The following is a 21692-nucleotide window of genomic DNA, read 5'->3' as shown; positions in this document are numbered from 1 at the left end:
TCACAATTAAAAGTCAAGAATTTCATTGAATAATGATAGGGGTGAATTTAGGTTGATTGAGTTTTCCCACACAATAGAAAAAAGTGAAAGAAGAAAGAAATGTACTCTGTTACATACGTAACCTCGGTTCTCTCTAGAAGAGGGAACGAGTATCTTTTCTCGAGATATTGAACCCAAATATTATCTTTAATTTTGCATTTATTGTCAATGCAGTGCAGCAGCCAGCAGACCTAGAGCAAGCCATCTTGCGTGCTCATTGGCTGCCGTGCGGCAACTGCTGCAGCCTACCACTGAGCCTCGCGCGTGACGTCTACTATCCACTATCCATCTGGGATATCCACATACTAGCTTCCACTATCCATCTGAGCAGGCTCTGTTTTGAGGCGGCGAGACCCTTGGTGCGCCCACCAAACGAGACAAAGAGCTGTTCCGAACGCCTGAAAGAGGCGGAGCGCGTAATGTAAGCCCTCAGCGCCCTGACGGAGCAGAGGAGATTAACATCACCCTCACTATCGGATGCTGGCAGAGCCGAAAGAGAAATGACCTGCGCTCTGAAGGGGGTGCCCAACACTTTAGGGACATAATCATGTCTTGGCTTAAGACATGGTTATGGCTGTTGGCTGTTATTAAGGATGACTTTAGAGTCATTTGGGCCGAACTCAAGACACGCAGCGCTAACAGACAGCGCGTGTAAATCCCCCACACGTTTGACTGAAGACAGAGCTGTCAGGAAAACGGTTTTGAGCGAGAGGTACTTTAGGTCCACGGAGTGTAACGGTTTAAAGAGGAAAGCTTTCAAGGCCTCCAGGACCAATGAAAGATCCCATATGGGAACCGACGGGAGTCGCGGGGGATTCATCTGTCTGGCTCCTCTAAGGAAGCTGATGAAGAGCTTGTTTCTTCCTACTGACTGACCACGCGTCGACTCAGCGAACATTGCAACAGCCTCCAAATAAACTTTAAGCGTGGATGGGGACCTGCCCTTATCCAACAGCTCTTGAAGGAAGCCAAGCATCCACAGGACCCCACACGTTCGTGGGTCTAGATCTCTATCAGCACACCATTTGCAGAACACCGACCATTTAGACGTTTAAAGCCGCCTCGTAGAGGGAGCTCTGAATTGCGTAATCGTGTTCATCACTCCTTCTGGCAGGACAACGGGTATCCATTGATTAACCATACGTGCAGAGACCGGCGCTCTGGATGGGGATGCCAGATTGAGCCGCGGGCTTGAGAGTAGAGATTTCTCCTCACCGGGAATCGGCCAAGGGGCTGTGTGAGACAGCCGCATCAGCTCCGGGAACCAGATTTGATTCTCCCAGCGCGGGGCTATAAGGAGCACCGAGTGGCGCATTTCCCTGATCCACTTGATTACCTGTGGTAACAGAGAGACCGGAGGGAAACCATAAAGTGGGAGGCTGGGCCAGACTTGGGCCAGCGCATCCTCGTTCTTTGAAAAGAACCTCAGGCAATGAACGTTGTCTTTTGATGCAAACAGGTCAACTTTCGCTTTGCCGAAAAGGCTCCACAGTAACTGGACTGTCTGGGGCTGCAGGGACCATTCCCATGCGGGAAGGTAGTTCCTGGATAGTTTGTCTGGACCGTCGTTCAAGTGGCCTGGCACATGCGCAGCTCTCAGCGAGAGCAGGAGGTACTGAGACCATACAAGAATGCGTTCTTTCAGATGGCAGAGGCTTCTGGATCTGACACCGCCCTGACATTTTATGTAGGACACCACAGACATGTTGTCCGAGCGGAATAGCACATGGTGGGCCTGTATGAATGGGAGAAAGCGCTTGAGCGCGTTCTCGACCGTTATCATTTCCAGACAGTTTATGTGGAAGCGTCTCTCTTGGTCTGACCACAGGCCAAAGACCGGTCTGCCCTCGGTCTGCCATATTCCTAGAAAGGAAACTGACTGACTGGGCACTAATGATCTCTTGGTCCAGTTGACCGTGAGGCCCAAGCTTTCCAGATGACTGAGAAGCACTGTTCTGTGAGATAACAGTTCTATCTCTGACCGGGCTAAAATCAGCCAATCGTCCAAATAGTTCAGAATTCGCAGCCCTTTCACTCTCAAGGGGGCGAGAGCCGCATCCATGACCTTCGTAAATGTACAGGGTGCCAAAGACAGGTCGAACGGGAGGACAGTGTATTGATATACCTGGCCGTCGAAGGCGAATCTCAAGAATGGCCTGTAACGGGCAGTTATCTGAATCTAAAAGTAAGCATCTTTCAGATCAAGAAATATAAACCAGTCCCTCGGGCGAATTTGCACGAGGATTTGTCTGGTCGTGAGCATTTTGAACGGTCTTTTCATGAGAGCTTTGTTCAAATGTCTCAGATCTAAGATAGGTCTTAGAGCTCCGTCCTTCTTGGGTACGAGAAAATAGCGGCTGTAAAAGCCTTACTCGCTCAAAGAAGGAGGTACTGGTTCTATAGCCCCTTTGCATTGCAGTTTGGCCATTTCTGCGCGGAGTAGATGTGTTACTTCCACTTTCACTTTCGTCTCGGTCCGTGCTCGTAAGCGAGGGGGACAGCGAGCGAACTGTAGTGAATAGCCCTGTCTTATTGTGCTTAGCAACCACTCTGATATTCCTGGAATGGCTTCCCATGTTTTTACATGTATAGCTAGGGGCAGAATGATCTCCGAGTTCCGATCACCGCTCTTCGTGGGCTCGGGGAACTGAACCGGAGGTATGGGCGCAACGCGTGCGCCCTCGGCGCTCGGACACGGAGGCTCGCTGACAGCGGTAGCTGGCTGTTTCACATGTGCCGTCCCGATTGCTTTGAATGGGGAACGTTTTGTGATAGCTTTGTGATACGTGAGCGGCGCCCGGGGCAAAAGGTTTGTTAGTAAGTGTGAGCGCTCGTGAGCGGGCACGTAACTTACATTCATATGTGACGTCCCAATTGCTTTGAATGGGGAATGTTTTGTGATCACTTTGTGATGCGCGAGCGGCGCCTAGGGCGAGGTGTTTGTTAGTAAGCGTGAGCATTCGTGAGCGGGCACATAACTTAAATTCATAACCTGACCGATATGAGGCTGCTTTGGCCGTGCAACAGAGTGGGCAGATAGTAGGCGTGGGCACGTAGTTGTGGGCAAATTTTCCTACATTTAACTCTCAAGCGGCATTCGCCAGCTTTGAGAGAATGGGCTCTGTGAGAGCGAGAGACACGGGTATAGTGCTTGTGTGTAGGGGTGAACACTGAGATGTGGGCACCTTATCTACACTATGACACCATTGGCCTGAGCCGGATAACCAGACATTATACCCTTCTTTGTGATGGGCAAGCAGCGCCGGGCGTTTATTAGTAAGCGTGAGCGCTCGTAAGCGGGCACGTGACTTACATTCATAGCCGTGGGCAGAATAGCCTCCGGGTTCCGATCGCCACACTTCGTGGGCTCGGAAAACTGAACCGGAGGTATGGACGCGTGCAATACGGCAGCTCGCTGACAGCTATGGCTGGCTGTTTCACATTTGACGTCTGTGTTGCTTTGAACGGGGAACGTCTGAGATAACTTTGTGATACGCGAGCAGTGCCGGGCGTTTATAAGTAAGCGTGAGCGCTCGTAAGCGGGCACGTAACTTACATTCATAGCCATGGGCAGAATAGCCTCCGGGTTCCGATCGCCACGCTTAGTGGGCTCGGAAAACTGAACCGGAGGTATGGGCGCGGTGTGCACGCCCTCTGTGCTTAAATACGGCGTCTTGCTGAAAGCGAAGGCTGGCTGTTTCACATGTGACATCCCGGTTGCTTTGAACGGGGAGCGTTTTGAGAGAACTTTGTGATGCGCGAGCAGTGCTGGGCGTTACTAGTAAGCGTGAGCGCTCGTAAGCGGGCACATAACTTAAATTTCGTAACCTGACCGATATGTGGCTGTTTTGGCCGTGTGACAGAGGGGGCAGAGAGTAGGCGTGAGCACAGAGTTGTGGGCACATTTCCTACATCTAGCACTCGAGCGGCATTTGCCAGCTTTATGAGAGTGGGCTCTGTGAGTGTGACAGTGGTATTGTGCTTGCGTGTAGGAGTGAACACTGAGATGTGAGCACATTTTCTACACTTAGAGCACCACGGCGAGAGCCGGATTATCAGACGTTAAACTATTGAGATTTTGCAGGCGAGCGGCTTGCATTACCGGCTTGTTGGCTGCCGAATAGATCGCTGCAGTAGCCTTTTCTAAGGGGACTGACGGGGCGAGATGTATCAATGGTGGTCCGGCTGCGGCGGGACTCAACCGTTTTTTGAGAGATTTGTCTGGGTTGCCGTAGCAACGGCGGTTGTGTGCAGGCGAGCGGGTTGCATTACCGGCTCGTTGGCTGCCGAATACACCGCTGCAGTAACTTTTGTAGCCTTCCTGGATCAAGGAGGGGGCGGAGTGATGAGAACTCGACCACTCCCTGCTGTCCGATGCCAGGATGGAACAGCTGTCACCTGGGTCTATTCCTTCAGCATCGTCCCCTGAGGTGACAGCAGTGAGGGCCGAAGCCGGCAGCTGCGCATCTTTGAGGGGCGGAGAAGGAGAGAGAGAAGCTTGCGGGATGTACTCCAGCGAGCATTCCAGTGTGACCTCAGGCTCCGGTGGTCTCTGTGAACGGCGCTTCTTCTTGCACGGTTCAGAGGGCGGAGTGACAGCTTCCACGTTGAAGGCTTCGTGTCGAGCCCGCAGGGTCGACAACGGAAGCGCTTCACAGTGCACGCAGCCTCCGAATCAATGGCTGCGTGGTCTGGGCCCAGGCCGAGAGCGCAGATCACATGGCGGTCTCCGGGGCTGAATGGGGCTCTGCGCAAGCCACAGGAAATGCGAGGCATTTTTAGAAAAACGCCTCGCGCTCTTTTAGAAAGTGAGTGTCGCAGCGGCGAACAGTCACAGAAAGCAATAGCACTAAAAGGATACTCGTTCTGAAGGCTGAAGGCGGTGAAGACGACCGGCTTCCTCAGGCGCTTTCCTCTGCGTGCTGGTCGCTGGTTTCGACGGCGGACGGCTTCTCTCAGGGAGTCCAGCGATGCGGAGAGCTTCGCTGAAGGGGATGAAGTCAGTGATGCAGCTTCCGAGCCTGTCTTTTATACCGTTCTTTTATAGAGAACCTCTCGTAAGAGAACTTGTGCAGGTTTAGAAAGACATTAGGGTGAGTAATTGATGACAGATTTGAAATTTTCAGTGATCTATTCCATTAAAGCCATTCTGATCTGATAATCCTAAACACATGTATTTGTTTACTGAACAGAATGTACTTTAATACCCAGGCCTTCACTCAAACAAGCTTTTGAAATCCAGGGCCAAATTCTTAACATGCAAAGGCTACATTTCAGTCTTAAAATAGTTTACACTCATTTATTTCAGTCATCTGTGACAGACACCTTAAGCTTACTGCTTTAGGCTGCCATGCACCAGATGTTTCCAGTGTGCAAGGTCTTAATCAGATTGCTTCAGATCCATCTGTCATCTGCTGCATCTCCTCCTTTGGACCCTGATCGGCACAAAGTTCATCTGGATGAATCGCTAGCTTGTGCTAAACAAATCAGCCTCTAGCGATTAGAAACGAGGGTTGCTAACCAGACACAAGGCAAAACTCATCAGGCATGATTCTTTCCGGATGTGTTCTCTTAAAGGGACAGTGCACCCGATTTACAAAATTCTCGATTTACAATATCGATGTTTTAATGTTTAACTAGTCAACTTAAAAACATAACTGCAATATGATTCAAGTAACATTCTCTTTATTAACCATCTGGTTAAAAAAAAGTTCTGTTCCAAGTGCACCACACCTGAAGTGATCAAAACAAATGATTTATATGTTAAATATCTTTGTAAAAATAAAGAAAATGCATGAAATGTGAAGGCAAATATTGTATAAACGTATCTCAAACATATCCTATATACTCAGAAATAATATAAAATAAGAAAAATGCTAAATATTTCTTAGCCAAAAAGTCAAGGCAATTCAAATTCAAAATTAACACCACTAATAGTCTATTAAATGCTTTGTAAAAACAGAAAATAACAGCACCTTTCAGCCTGTCATCGTCATACAAACATGAAATATCAAAAATTTAGTAGTAGTTCTTTACATTCCATTTATTTATTTTTCTATTGTGTTTAAGTTTGGCCATGAAATTAAGAGAATGGACTATTGGGAATAATTTAATACTCATTCATGGAAAAATATATTAAAGTGCAAGTCAGTGATTCTGATAGTGTTTAGGCCAGCAGAGAAGGCCTTGCTGGCCCTGACGGCCCACCACTGTGTTTGGCAGACGTGTTTTGGCTGTTGCACTCGTGTCTCATGTCTTTTTCAGCATCTCACCCATTAAAAACGACATTCTAAAAACGCGGCGCTCAAATAAAAGAAAAATTCAACTTGCATCTAATAACTTCGCTTTCTTTTACCATTCCACTGCCCACGTCTTGTTTTTTTTCAATGCTTTTTCTTTCTAAACAGCTGCTTAAAACTAACGTCTTCTACGTTCATAGTAGAGCGTAATGGTAGTGCCACACAAGAGAGGTTAATCAGGTGCGCCATCATTTGGTCTGTCAACATGTCTAATTGTAACATTTGCTAAAAATTTTATTCAAACCCGCGATTTCTCGATTTAAAAATAAAAAAATTATAGCAAAACATTACATTCGAATGAATCAAAAAAATCTGCCTTCTAGTGTTAGTCCTACTAGTAGCACAATATAAAAAAGTCAGGAAAATGAATTTAAATTTCATTCGGATTATAAGGGGTGGTTTACTGTACGTTCACACCGCCTCTGACTTGAGCTTCCAAAGCTACCGGAAGTGATCCATTTTCAATGGAAGCTGGCTTCTCTCAGCTGCAAGGAGCATTAAATCCATCAGCGTCGCATTTTGGGCGTTTTGAGTGTCAATCAGAAAGTTGAAAGTAGCTCAACTTTATGGTAATGAGCTATGCCGCGGTTCAGCGGCAACACGCAGCAACCAATCGGAATATATACGTCCTTCGCGCTGGCTGATTCTGGAGAAACACACAATGTAAACTTTGGTTCCTACCAAAACATTAGTTCTGAGAAAATGGAGGAGAAGCTAATAATCGCCGTTGCTGGGTTTCCTATCATTTATGATATGACGTTGTTTGCTTATAGGAACCAGTTAAAAAAGAATGAGGGATGGGATAAAATAGCTGGGATATTTTACATTTTTGTTCTTAAAGTTGAACTTATTTTAACTTGAATGACGCTTTTTTTAAAACGCTGTGACATGCGCAAGACGCGACAGAAGACACGAAGCATGAGCACACAGTCTAGCGCGTTTACATAGTTAAATAGAAAAGCAGTGAAGTGGAATGCAAAAACACCAATCTCATGTGACATTTCATGTTGTGACACTTCTCTTCTCCCTGCTAAGTCTGAGCGACCAAAGCGTCAACAAGCTTCCCCGTACGTTTTGACAAGCGTCCTTAACAGGGTGGCCAGAGCTTCTTTGCCTCTCAAGTCGGCAGCGGTGTGAACGTACAGTTAAACTTTTCTCATCTGTTCGACAGGACAAGTAAACACTTGATCAAATTGAAAACCGAAACTGGAAAGTTATGTGCATGTGCAAGGACATAGAAATCTACCTACACTCATCATCTGTGAAGTGGTGTAGGACAACGTCCAACCAGGACTTTGCTTTGGACTCTCATCCATAGTCAATGCCTGTTTTTTGGCACGGGAAGGGGCGTTTTTATTGCTTGATGATGAATATATAAGCCGTAGCACAAAGCTTCATGTGCTCGTTGTCTCCTAATCAGGACCTGAAATAGATCAATATTAAGTCTGTTTTTAAAACAAAGAAAAAAAGCAATGGAAGGATGATGGTTAGTATGCACCAACAGCGGGCAACTATGTATATTCATATGCAGTGTGCACATTTCAAAAGATCAATTCTGATTTGAAGCTTGTGACATAAACATGCATTAACCCGATCACTTTATTTAGGCTTCATGTAACACTACGTTCGGAATGATTCCATTTCAATTGGAACAAAAGGTGTGCAAGTAAATGTAGCAAATGACAGAATTATTTTTACGTGTACTGTTGCTTTAAAACGTGTAGACATTTTGAGATGGTCACACTTTAAGATTATGCTTGCATTGTCCTGCTGGATTCTTTGGGTGACTTTCTTCACCAAGCGGAAATACGTCAGGTCCTGGTCTCTTTTGTTTTGCGTAATCTTTAAAGTGCATTATGCTAATGCCAAAAACCGGTACCCACACGACGGTGTCGAGCCCCAGTTTGTAATACACAGCTCCTTTTGAGTCGTAATCTTAATGAGCAAGTCAATGATTTAATCCTCGGTTTTGCACAGAGAAGCTTGACTAGCTGTGTTCTGCTTATACAAACCTGCAGCATAAGACAGCTGTCGCGCTTTTTGGCATTTTCACAGTTTGTAGAGCCCAGGGCTCTGCTCACCTTTCTCTCTGTCTGTCTATCTATAAAACTCTTCTTGTCTATTTGTCTCGCTCTCTATTCAAACTAATCCAATGACACTTTCCTGGCCCTGGTTGCAATTTTTGTTGCCATCTGTAGGGGCCATTTAACAGAAAAGTGTGAATGTTATTTTATGGCTGGCTGCATCGCGCAGATCTGTCTGTGTACTAAAGTGAGATAATGAAAAAGGTGACTAACGTTTAATGGCGCAGTCCTCCCTGTCAATCACAAGCTCATTGTGTTGAAAATGATAATGTGGGTGGACATCCTGAACTATTCCCAATTTAATCACCATGATTTCCAGGACATAATTGCACTGGATGTGTTCTTCCTAATGAAACAAGGTATTTAATGTTCAATAGGACAGAAATATCGCAAAAGAAATCTGTTTCTAGTTTCAGTTCTTTCTCCTAGATTGCATGGAAAGCACATAGCTGAGGTCTTGTGCTTCTCAGATCGTTCTCCTCATCTGTTTCTTAATAATGCCTCAAACTGTGCTCATATTTGCTTTGTCAGATATCTCATCAAATTCTTCAGAGACAAAATTATGTGAGATTTGCTAACCATATAGTTTTATAGATACATTTATTATAGATAATTGTTTTTTTATAATCACCTCACTACTGTTAAATGTATAAACATGAAGATAAATTTAAAACAATGGCCATCAATAAAATAAAATAATTTGTCCATTTTAATAATGTCCAAATTCTGTCAATTTTAAGTTAAAAATAATTAAATAAAATTTTTTAATTAAAAATGTAATTATAAAATATCTAACTAAAAAAATAACTATAACAATATCTATATTAGCTCCCACACAACACACAATATTGTTCTGTTTATTCTAAGTGCATACTGCAGTTTTGTCGTCTGCCGCTTTAAATGCTCAAGCTCTTAAAGTAGAATGGATTCTGATTGGCTGTCAATGTTTTGATTGTTCATCAGTTGGAAAAAAAATTGCTCTGAAAGTGATTCCAATGATATAGTTTCTCTGTGACTTTATTGTTATAGCTGTGGTGTGGACTCTGCTATTCTTTTATTTTTAAAATGATTTTAGAACAATATTTTCATCAATGTTGTGTCATGATGAATGAGGCAGAAGCAAAAGTGCAAGTAACTCGTTTAATGAGGAATAATCATGAACAGTCTCAAGTTCGTTTGGTGACGCAGGGACAAGATGGTCAGAGTCCAAGTGCAGGGTGTAGAAGTGACGAAGAGTGAGTAATCCAAACGGGAACAGGAAACGAGACCAAGACAGGAACAACCGCAACACAGCAAGGACGACTGGAACAGGACCAAACACGAACGAGACATCAAACAACGATCTGACAATGAGAGAAGAATGCGGTGAGTATTTATGGGAGAGCAGATAGGATGCAGCTGGAGAGGAGATTGATCAGCTGATCGCTGATCAAGTGGAACGAGCCGTCACGCCCACAAAACACACGCCCACACACATAACAACAACTACACGAGACAAGAAGGAACAATGAATTTACGAACCGTGACAGTACCCCCCCTCCTAGGAACGCCTCCCGGCGTTCCCAGACTCCCTTACCTGTCGATTGTAATCATCGATAAGAGAGTGATCCAAAATGTCTCTAGCAGGAACCCAACTTCTCTCCTCCGTAACCTTCCCAGTCCACCAAATACTGGAATCCGCGTCCCCTCCGTCTCGAGTCCAGAATACGATTAACCGAATATGTGGGTTCCCCTTCTACGAGTCGCGGCGGTGGGGGAACCGGGACTGGCGGATTAATATGAGAACGAAACATGGGTTTTATTTTTGACACATGAAAGACGGAATGTATCCTCCTGTAAACTGGAGGGAGTTTGAGGCGGACTGCCACCGGGCTAATAATCTTGGTGACAGTGAACGGGCCGATAAATTTGGGAGCAAGTTTATTAGAGACGGATCGGAGAGAAATGTTCTTGGTAGAAAGCCACACTTTTTGACCAACGACGTATGCGGGAGGCCTAGACCGGTGGCGATCGGCTTTGGCCTTGGTGCGTGCTCCCACTTGGAGTAGAGTCTCTCGGGCTCTAGTCCAAGTGTGATGACACCTCTGGACGAAGGCGTGAGCGGAGGGGACCGCGACTTCGGATTCCAGACTAGGGAATATAGGTGGCTGGTAACCTACACTACACTCAAACGGAGACAGGCCCGTAGATGACACTGGTAATGAATTGTGGGCGTACTCCACCATAGACAGTTGTTGGCTCCACGAGGAAGGATTCTTAGAGACCAAACATCGTAATGTTCTCTCTAAATCTTGGTTGGCTCTCTCAGTTTGACCATTGCTCTGGGGATAAAACCCAGAGGACAGACTGACAGTCGCCCCCAATAACTTACAAAATTCTCGCCAAAATCTTGACACAAACTGGGGTCCTCTGTCGGAGACCACGTCTGTCGGGAGGCCATGTAAGCGAAAGACGTGATCCACGACGGTCAACGCTGTCTCCTTGGCTGAGGGTAATTTGGGCAAGGGAATGAAATGGGCCGCCTTCGAGAACCGGTCCACCACGGTCAAAACTACCGTGTTCCCTCGAGAGGGTGGGAGGGCGGTTACAAAATCTAGCGCAATGTGGGACCAGGGTCTCGAAGGGACTGGCAGCGGTTGAAGTAACCCATCAGGAGGACGATTGGAAGTCTTACCAATGGCACAAACTGAGCAAGCCAAAACAAAATCGTGAACATCCTGAGCCATAAGTGGCCACCAGAATCGTTGCTTGACCAAAAACTTGGTTCGACTGACTCCTGGATGACAAGCCACGTTGGAACAATGCCCCCACTGAATGACGTCAGACCGTAATCCCTCCGGTACGAACAAACGGTTCGGTGGGCAACCGGGCGGAGGCGTTACCCCTTCTAAGGCCTTCCTGACCTTCGATTCGACCTCCCATACTAGAGTGGAGACAAACAGAGTCTCAGGTAAAATACACTCGGGAGTAGACGGGCGCTCGGAATGATCAAAAATGCGTGACAAAGAATCAGGTTTAACGTTTTTGGAACCTGGGCGGTACGAGAGAGTAAAGTCAAAACGTCCGAAAAAAAGTGCCCACCGAGTCTGCCTGGAGTTCAATCTTTTGGCAGTCTTAATGTATTCCAGATTCTTGTGATCGGTCCAAACGATAAAAGGTACCCCCGACCCTTCTAACCAGTGACGCCATTCCTCCAACGCTAACTTGACTGCCACCAACTCTCTATTACCAATGTCATAGTTGCGTTCGGCAGGAGATAAACGATGGGAAAAAAACGCGCATGGATGCATTCTGTCGTCTGTGGGAGAACGTTGGGAAATCACTGCACCTACCCCCACCTCTGACGCGTCGACCTCCACCACGAACTGACGTGAAGTATCAGGGGAAACGAGAATGGGGGCTGAAATAAACCGGCCTTTGAGTTTGGCAAACGCAGCTTCCGCTGCATCTGACCACCTGAACGTCGTTCTGGGGGAGGTCAAAGCGGTCAGAGGCGAGGCTAGTTGGCTGAAGTTGCGAATAAACCGCCGGTAAAAATTGGCAAACCCCAGAAACCTCAGTAGGGCCTTACGGGAATCTGGACTTGGCCAATCCACCACAGCCTTAACCTTCTCAGGATCCATACGTATACCCTCAGTCGACACAATGTATCCTAGGAAAGGAACAGACTGTGCATGAAAATCGCATTTCTCCGCCTTGACAAAAAGCCCATTCTCTAGCAACCTCTGAAGCACTCGCCGAACGTGCTGCACGTGTTCCTGGAGAGAAGACGAAAAAATCAATATGTCATCCAAGTAAACATAAATGAACTGATCAACCATATCTCGCAGCACGTCGTTGACGAGTGCCTGGAAGACTGCTGGGGAGTTGGACAGCCCGAACGGCATAACCAAACATTCAAAATGACCCCTGGGGGTGTTAAAAGCAGTCTTCCATTCATCCCCCTCCCTGATGCGGACCAAATGATAAGCGTTACGTAAGTCCAATTTAGTAAAGGCCGACGCTCCCTGCAACCTCTCGAAAGCTGAAGACATCAACGGCAAAAGATAAGTATTCTTTACCGTGATGTTGTTCAGCCCCCGATAGTCAATACAAGGTCGCAGGGATCCATCCTTCTTCTTTACAAAAAAGAACCCCGCCCCCGCCGGAGATGAGGAAGGACGGATGAACCCCGTTGCTAGAGAATCAGAAATATATTTCTCCATAGCCTCCCTCTCTGGTACAGAGAGCGAATAAAGTTTGCCTTTAGGCGGAGACTTACCTGACAGTAAATCTATGGCACAGTCATAGGGACGATGCGGAGGAAGAGAAGCTGCACGAGACTTACTGAACACTTCCTTCAGGTCTAGATACTCCGTGGGCACGTTAGATAAATCCATTGCCTCCTCCTGAAAGACAGAAACAGAAACAGACGAACAAGCAGACACAAGACAGGACTCATGACATTTACTGCTCCACTCCAATACTGCTCTCTGCTGCCAGTCTATTTTCGGATTGTGTTTGATTAGCCATGGGTGTCCAAGTACGATGGGTGCAAGAGGGGAGTCCAATACATAAAATGAAATAGTTTCCGAGTGATTGCCAGATGTAATAAGCGTGATGGGTCCGGTGATGAGAGAAATGGTGGGTAGATCTTGGCCGTTGAGTGCGTGGACTGCTATCTTGTGTGTGAGTGGAAAAATAGGAACTTGAAACCTCTGTGCAAACGAACGGTCCATAAAATTACCTTCGGCTCCCGAGTCCACCAGTGCTTGACAATTGTGATCGTGAGTAGACCAACTTAGTCTTCCCGGGAGGAGTGTAGATGTAGATGAGGTCTTCGCAGCGGAGATCCCACCCGACAGTAGCCTCATACTTACTGCCGGGCTGTGCCTTTTACTGGGCAGTTATAGGCGAAATGGCCCGAGGCTCCACAGTACAGACAAAGCCCTTGGGATCTCCGCCTTTCCTTCTCCTCCCGAGAAAGCCGAGCTCGCCCGACCTGCATGGGTTCGTGATCGTAGACGGGGCTGACCGCGTCCCCGCCGCTGGACCGCTGACTCTCGGCACCCTCTAGAGATCGGCTGGGCAGTCTCCACCGTTCCACTCTGGTCAGGCGTGCATCAACTCGGAGGGCCAGGTCCAACAAGGCATTCAATGAAGTGGGGAGGTCCAGGGCATAAATCTCCTTCTGGACGCGGTCAGCCAACCCATGCAGGAATACGTCCCACTGCGCCTCCTCGTTCAACCGACACTCAGCCGCCAGGGTTCTAAATTCGATAGAATATTCCGATACCGATTTCTCGCCCTGCTTGAGTTCGGTGAGCATGCAAGCTGCCTCCTTTCCGGCGATGGCTCTGTCGAACACCCTCTTCATTTCGGCGGCGAGTGTCTGGAACGAGGTGCAGCAGGGATCTTGGTTCTCCCACACCGCCGTCCCCCATAACGCTGCCTTCCCCGTGAGCAGCGTGAGCACAAAGGCTACCTTAGCCTGTTCGTTGACAAAGGTCCTGGGCTGCAATGAAAAATGCATAGAACACCGATTCAAAAATGCTCTGCAAAAATTAGGCTCACCAGCATAGGACTGTGGTATAGGCAGACGGGGCTCCGCCTGTGGAACGTTCTCCGGGGGTGTGGGGGAAACGGCTGGTGTGGGCGGCGCAGTGGGAGCTCGCAGAAGTTGTAGTTGCTGGGTGAGCTCGGACACCTGCGTCACCAAAGCTTGCACGGCCCGAGTAGTGTCGTTAAGACCTCTTTCCTGGTTGTCCATGCGTCTAATGCTGGTGTTGACAAAGTCCTCCAACGCCGACGAACTACTCGCTGCTTCATTTGACGGTCAGATCGTTCTGTCATGATGAATGAGGCAGAAGCAAAAGTGCAAGTAACTCGTTTAATGAGGAATAATCATGAACAGTCTCAAGTTCGTTTGGTGACGCAGGGACAAGATGGTCAGAGTCCAAGTGCAGGGTGTAGAAGTGACGAAGAGTGAGTAATCCAAACGGGAACAGGAAACGAGACAAAGACAGGAACAACCGCAACACAGCAAGGACGACTGGAACAGGACCAAACACGAACGAGACATCAAACAACAATCTGACAATGAGAGAAGAATGCGGTGAGTATTTATGGGAGAGCAGATAGGATGCAGCTGGAGAGAAGATTGATCAGCTGATCGCTGATCAAGTGGAACGAGCCGTCACGCCCACAAAACACACGCCCACACACATAACAACAACTACACGAGACAAGAAGGAACAATGAATTTACGAACCGTGACATGTTGTCCTTGGTGTACGTCCTTGGTGTAAACGGGCCTTTACTCATGTCTGTTTGTCTGACTGTCTGTCTATCTATCTATCTATCTATCTATCTATCTATCTATCTATCTATCTATCTATCTATCTGTCTGTCTGTCTGTCTGTCTGTCTATCTATCTATCTGTCCGTCTGTCTGGCATTCATTCATTAGAATTTCATCTATCTATCTATCTATCTATCTATCTATCTATCTATCTATCTATCTATCTATCTATCTATCTATTTATCTATCTATCTATCTATCTATCTATCTATCTATCTATCTATCTATCTATCTATCTATCTATCTATCTATCTATCTATCTATCTATCTGTCTATCTATCTATCTATCTATCTATCTATCTATCTATCTATCTATCTATCTATCTATCTGTCTATCTATCTATCTATCTATCTATCTATCTATCTATCTATCTATCTACTGTGTGTATATATATATATATATATATATATATATATATATATATATATATATATATATATATATATGTATCTAACTTTTCACCCTCTTGTGGCCCCCTGGTCATATCCGGACCCCATTTCAAATAAGCATTACTATCTTGAACTGGTTTGTTATTATGAAAAAAAGACTTTTATTTCTAACATTTCTATTTTATTGTGTCTTTTTTCTTTAGATTCCCATGGCATGGACCTTTTCGCAGTGGCGGTGCATGAGTTTGGCCATGCCATAGGGCTCGCACACACCTCTGCCATTGAGTCCATCATGCGCCCTTACTACCAGGGGCCAGTAGGCGATCCGCTCAAGTACAACCTCCCGTACGAAGACAAGGTCCGTGTCTGGCAGCTTTACGGTAAGAACGTCCACGCCTTGGTCACATCTGGTTTCTTTCTTTCCTCCCGTACCTCCTCCCTCTCCATCAGTTAACTGAAAACAGGCACTGTGGCAAGCTGTGTGAGCTGAGATCCTCAATCAAACACGGACACCCTGCTATCATCTCAGATGCCTTGGCATTGTTGAAGAAGCAAAAAGTGACAAGTTGCGACAACTCGAAGACGCAGTCTCTCTGCAAGACATACAGACAGATAGATGCTGTAATCTGTCAACAGTAAACACACAAGGATGACACAAAGAATGAGTTGTGCCTAGTGATAGCGCTGTTACATGCGCTGTCTGCATTGCTTTAGCGCCCTAGTATTTACTAAAAGAACTAGAGTCGGTTAACCCTGCAAATATGCCTGCAAAATCTTCATAATGCAATTTGCACTGTCATTTCTGTTCTTGTGGGCCCATCTGAGTGCTCGAATATAAATAATGCAGCCAGTGTTCATTTGTATATATAGTTTTCTGTTTTAGTCCTAATTAAAAAATTGTGTCTATTTAGTCATGTCATATTAATTTATTGTGGTCAATTTTATGAAAATGTATTTATAATAAAACATTATTACTATTATTGTATTCTATTATTTAATTATAATACATTCATATCAGAATAATATGAATATATTATATATTCAATATTTATTTTCATTTTATTCAAATGTTAATGTTATTATTATAGTCACCTTTAATCAATACAATTTCATAAAAATAAAATTGACTACAATAAATTATTTTATTCTAGTATATAATTAATATGTTTATAAATTATATATTAATATAATTATATATAAATTATTATTATTATTATTATTATTATTATATTCATTTATACATGTCATCATTAGATGTGTTCTTGAGAAAAACATGAGTGTAGTGTACTATTCATGTTGTTAATTCTTTATGCTTTAGTTATTTAATGTCCGTGTTCAGTAATTATAGGAGTGCATTTGCAACGTGACTTACACAATCAGACATAAAAAAGTTCAACAGTTATCTGCTTTTCCTCCATCCTCCCCATTCACATTATCTTGTTTTTAGCTGAAGTGCCCATTGTAATTGTAAAAACAAAGTGATTGGCAGTGCATGTCCCCTCTGCAGTCTGCCCTTTTCTGTGATCCCACCAGGCAAATAACAGGCCCTAAACGAGGGGCGCAGAGAGCAGAAGTGATTTGGTTTGTGTAGGGGCACTATTGATTTAATTACATGGCTGTGTTAATTCGGACTTACGAGCACAGGGATTAATTGGTCGTCACCATGATTTGGACCCTGCTAATCAACATGCAGAATTCCGCACAGCGCTGCAAACAAGCATGGTGGGAAGCAAAGAGACAGAGAAACATTGAAGGAGAGGGATGGAAAGATCAGGATTGGCTCAAGCACATCATGCCAGGAGCTCTGGAACTCGAGATGATGAACACTGGCCCAAGCGTTTAATAAATGCATGTGTAGGTTCTGCAGAATAATGAGAGTGTACATACCCCCGAGTTAAATCGGTCCTTAAACCAGTCCTTTTCCCCTATGAATTAACCTTCATGTTCTGTTGAGATTTACTATTTACTGTCTTTATTTTTGAGGCCCAGAGAGGACTGTGATGTAGGCTACTCATTAAAATAATAATGATAGTATTTTGTAATTAACTTCTCATTTTATATTCATCTTCTTTTCTCTTGAGAAAAAGAACCCAGTAATCTTAGCGTCTCTTTTTTGTGTATTTTAGAAAAGATTTCAATAATGCCTTTAAAAATGAACTGATTCTCCAAAGACCAAATTATCTGAGCTATGCTATCCACATCGATTTTTGGCTCAATACTATTAACAATTGATGTACAAAAAGTCTAATTTATGTCTTCTTTTTAAAACAAAAATCTGATACCGAGATTACTCATACTTTGTTTTTATAGAACATATATTTTTTAATGTATGTTCCTCTAATTAAGTTAAAACTCTAAATTATTGAAGCTTTAACTCTCTGTTGTAAGTTAATTGCTTGTTTGTGAGATCAATTTGACCCCAGTAAAAAAAAAAAAAAAAAACATTGTACAATGTGAATAAATCCAACTAGAAATATACAGTACTAACCTTTAATGGAGGACATTGTGTTTTTAAGGCAAAATCTAATTTATAATAAGTTCTCATATGATTATAAATCCCTTTAAGTATCAACCAGACAAAGTATTATATTGCATATATTTTTTAAACTATCAAAAGGGCCTTGGTGTCCCTAAGCAGAACATGAGGATTAAAAGTTAAAGAGATAGTGTACTTTTGAAATAAATACTATTTGATTTGGAACAAAGTTGGATTGAATGTGGACTTTCTTGGTTGTTAAACATTTTGCTCATTAGATTAGTTTCATTTTTACTTATGCATTATTACTTATAAATGTTCTATGTATGCAGTAGTTTTACATAACTCTAAGACTAGTTGTTATCTCTATCTTTGAGTGATTACTTAATGGGGTTTGTCAAAAAGTCAAGAATGCACTTAGTGTGTGTTCCTCTCAGATGCGTGGCATATTTATTCTTGTGCACAATTTTAACTCATCTTGTGTTTTGTCAGGTGTTCGGGACTCCGTATCACACACGCCGCAGACAGATGACCCCTCTCAAACAGCTGAACCTCCTGTCCTGCTTGACCTCCCCACAAACAGATCTATAATACCGTAAGTCAACAAGCACACATCCACAAAACCCACATTCCTCTGTTCAGCGTGTCTTGAGTATTTCGAATTGCAGGTAGTGGTCCATCATTTGGGAGGAGAGTATGTACCTAAAGAAAATGCCAAAATGACACAAATTATAGACTCAATTCCTGACTCCTAGTAAGCAAGAATTTAGTTTCTCAGAGAGAAGCCTGCACCTCTTTATTTTCCTCTCTCTCTATCTTCACGCTCGACATGTGAGACAGGTAGATTTAGTTTGACAAAGGTCAGTAATATATTCCTCTCAGAGAGTTCAGCTAATAAGCTGTGAATGAACATCTTTGTTAATAAAGTGTCAGGCAAGTTTCCGCTCACAAAAGCAGCTCTGTCACCATAATTGCTCCATCATTAGCATCCCAGCCACGTCAAAGTGCTAAGTCAGTCATTAGCCGAGGGGATAACCCATTCAGAGATTCTGTTGCCAGCAGGTGATAACATCTTCTTTAATTTGCCCAATCTGAAACCAAACACAAACACTAAAAGGACATTTGGGACTGGTTGGCCATAGCTAGCCAAAAATATTAATATACAGACTCGCAATAAAATGTGTAAGGGCTAGCATAAAATTTTTTTTTAAAAAGCACCAGTGGCTTGTGCTGATTCTAAACTAAAAATGAAAGGTGCTCTATGTGAAAAAAAAAAATTACTGTAATAAAGCATAAAATACCATAATTTGTTTGCAGAGATGTAGGAAGTTCAAATACTTGTTTCTCTGAAAACAGCCAGTGATTCTACTTTGAAATGTGCATTCTGTGCCGGAATATCTGTTTTGTTTTGGTCTGTGTGATCCCACCCACTTCCGGTTTACCCAATAGTATTTGGACACCCCGGGTTGGCAGTTGGCGGAAAACACAGCGATAGAAGCCAACAAACGAAATGGAACAGAGATCGCGAATTCTATCCGACCTAAAATGCCTTAGAAATAAAAACATTGCAAATAAATACATTAGTTGATTAACTTGTACTATAAGGCTCGTTGCTTTCCATTTTCAATTACGCTCGTCATCAATCTGGCAACACGTGTGAGCATTGAGTCGGAGGGGGCGGGGGGAAACTCAATCCAATATTTTGAAATTTGAAGTACGCCGTTTAACTGCTAGCTATCAATATTACATAGAGTACCTTTAAATGGTGGCGTAAGAAAGTAGTGTGTTTTAGAAAACCTAAATAATGTCTTCAGATAAATATAGGTACATGTGTTAGCTGTGGTATTTTGTTTTGTTGTGTTTTTACTGAATGCATGACAACTTTTCATTGACCATAAATGGAGAAAGATTCAGCTAGATTGTGTAGTTATGACATCTACCAGTAGGGGATAACTAGCTAAACCATGGTCAGAATTATTGGCGCCCTTTGTAAATATGTAATCAAAGAAGGCTGTGAAAATAAATCTGTATTATGTATTCTTTTGATCTTTCTTTAAAAAAAACATCACTGAAATCTAAACTTTCATTGAAATAAAACTAATTAATGTGTGTGTGGGGGGGGGGGGGTCACATTATGAAATAAAAGTTTTTCTCTAATAAACATTGGCCACAATTGTTGGTACCACTAGAAACTCTTCTGTGTAAAATATCTCTGAAGTATATTCTCTTCATATTTACAGTTTTTTTTTTTTACCAGAGTGACTAGGAACATGAAATTATCCAGTCATGACTTCCTGTTTCACAAGAGTATAAATATGAGGTAACACAAAAGCCAAATTCCCTTAATCATCTATCACAATTAGATCAAACCAAAGAATATAGTTATGATGTGCAGCAAAAAATTTGCTGAGCTACTCAAAATAGAAAGTGGCTATAAGAAAATAGCTATAGCAAATAGCTATAGCAATCAACAGGAAATGTTACAAATCTGCATAGAAGGGGACGCATGTGTGTATTGTCTTAATGCACAGCAAGGAGAATAGTTTGAGTGGCCAAAGACTGTTCAAGAATCACAGATGGAGAATTGCAGAAAATAGTTGAGTCTTCACCTTAAAAAAATATATCAAACAGCATCTACATCAGTTGTTTGGGAGGGTTTAAAAAAAAATCCTCTTCTCTCATCCAAAAACAAACTCCTGCTAAATCAGTTGTCAGACACTACTGGAACTTCAAACTGGACTGGGTTCTATGGTCAGATGAAACAAAAAAAGGCGCTTTTTGGCAGCAAACCCACGGGTCTGTTGCACACAAAAAAAGTACCCCATGTGTACGATTAAATATACTACTGGATCTTAATGTTTGTGTGTCTATTGTTTTGCTGGAGGTCCTGGACATCTTGTTCAGATACATTGCAATCATGGATTCTATCACATACCAACAGATAAAAAATCTAAACTCTCTCATTCGCTCTGGACAAGAGTGTTAGTTGGCTAATCAGTTTCTTACTCTCATGACGCATAACAAAACAGCTAAAAGTGTTCCTAATATGCTGGACCTTTTATTGAAAGTAGCCTAAAAGTATTGAAAGTATTTTTGTAATTCCACTAGCTGTCACTAGTGTCTCGGAACTACAAACTTCACCTTTAAAGGGGTGGTTGATTATGATTTCACTTTTCTAATTTTAGTTAGTGTGTAATGTTGCTGTTTGAGCATAAAAAACATCATCTAAGTTGCAATGCTCAAAGTTCAAAGCAAAGGGAAATATTTTATTTTATAAAACAAACAAACAGCTGGTAGGGACTACACCACATTCCTCCAAATTTACATAAACCCCACCGCTGGAACACGATTTATGGATTATCATGACAGAATATGCTAATCAATGACCAGAAGATAACTACACATAAGCTACTTAAATTCATCAACTAACCATTCAGAAATGTCCTGTTGCATTCTACAAGTTTTTACTTCTTCTAGAGTCTCCCCATCATTGTCTGACTCCGGTTTGAACATAAAAGACTGAAAGTTTTTGAAACTTGAAAGGACACAAGCTGTTGAAGCTGCTTTGAGCCGGGAGCAGCAGCTCATTTGCATTTAAAGGGACAGACACAAAAACGGTTAAAAACACCCTCAAAAAGTGACAATTTTAACATGCAATATAAAAATATTTGTGGGGTAATTTTAGCTAACACTTCACATACACACTCTGGGGACATCAAATACTTATTTTACCTATTGTGAATAGGGCATTATACCACCCCTTTAAACGGTACAGCGCATCGGCTTAGGACAGTTGCTTTACGTAATTTTTAAATTAAGAATTAAAAATAAGTATAATATTATACATATTAGTTGCCAAGTATAATTAAAAAAATAAGTAAATTAGTTGCCAAGTATAATTAAAAAAATAAGTAAATTATAATAAATAAAAATATTAAATATATAGTGTTATTATTAATTAGCTAGTCCACAACTGGCTTGGGACCGCACGACCCTGGTTGAAACATAAATACTTCTACTAGTGAAAGTCTTGTGCTCTACCTTCACACTCCTGGTAAAGTTTAT

At 43.2% G+C, this 21692-nt stretch overlaps 1 protein-coding gene across 2 annotated transcripts in view; it reads left to right on the top strand.

Moving 5' to 3' along the window:
• mmp17a (matrix metallopeptidase 17a) overlaps nucleotides 1–21692 on the top strand; it is a 104047-nt gene that overhangs the window by 73601 nt on the left and 8754 nt on the right. For both annotated transcript variants that reach the window (XM_077232818.1, XM_077232817.1), the window contains exons 5-6: nucleotides 15355–15531; nucleotides 18120–18222. In XM_077232818.1, coding sequence (XP_077088933.1) covers nucleotides 15355–15531; nucleotides 18120–18222 — 280 coding nt within the window. The remainder of the gene's footprint in view (nucleotides 1–15354; nucleotides 15532–18119; nucleotides 18223–21692) is intronic.

This window comes from Siphateles boraxobius, unplaced genomic scaffold (assembly GCF_051911475.1).
Source record: "Siphateles boraxobius isolate OS27281-9 unplaced genomic scaffold, OSU_SipBor_1 18, whole genome shotgun sequence".
NCBI lineage: Eukaryota > Metazoa > Chordata > Actinopteri > Cypriniformes > Leuciscidae > Siphateles > Siphateles boraxobius.
This window is presented reverse-complemented; position numbering and strand designations above follow the sequence as displayed.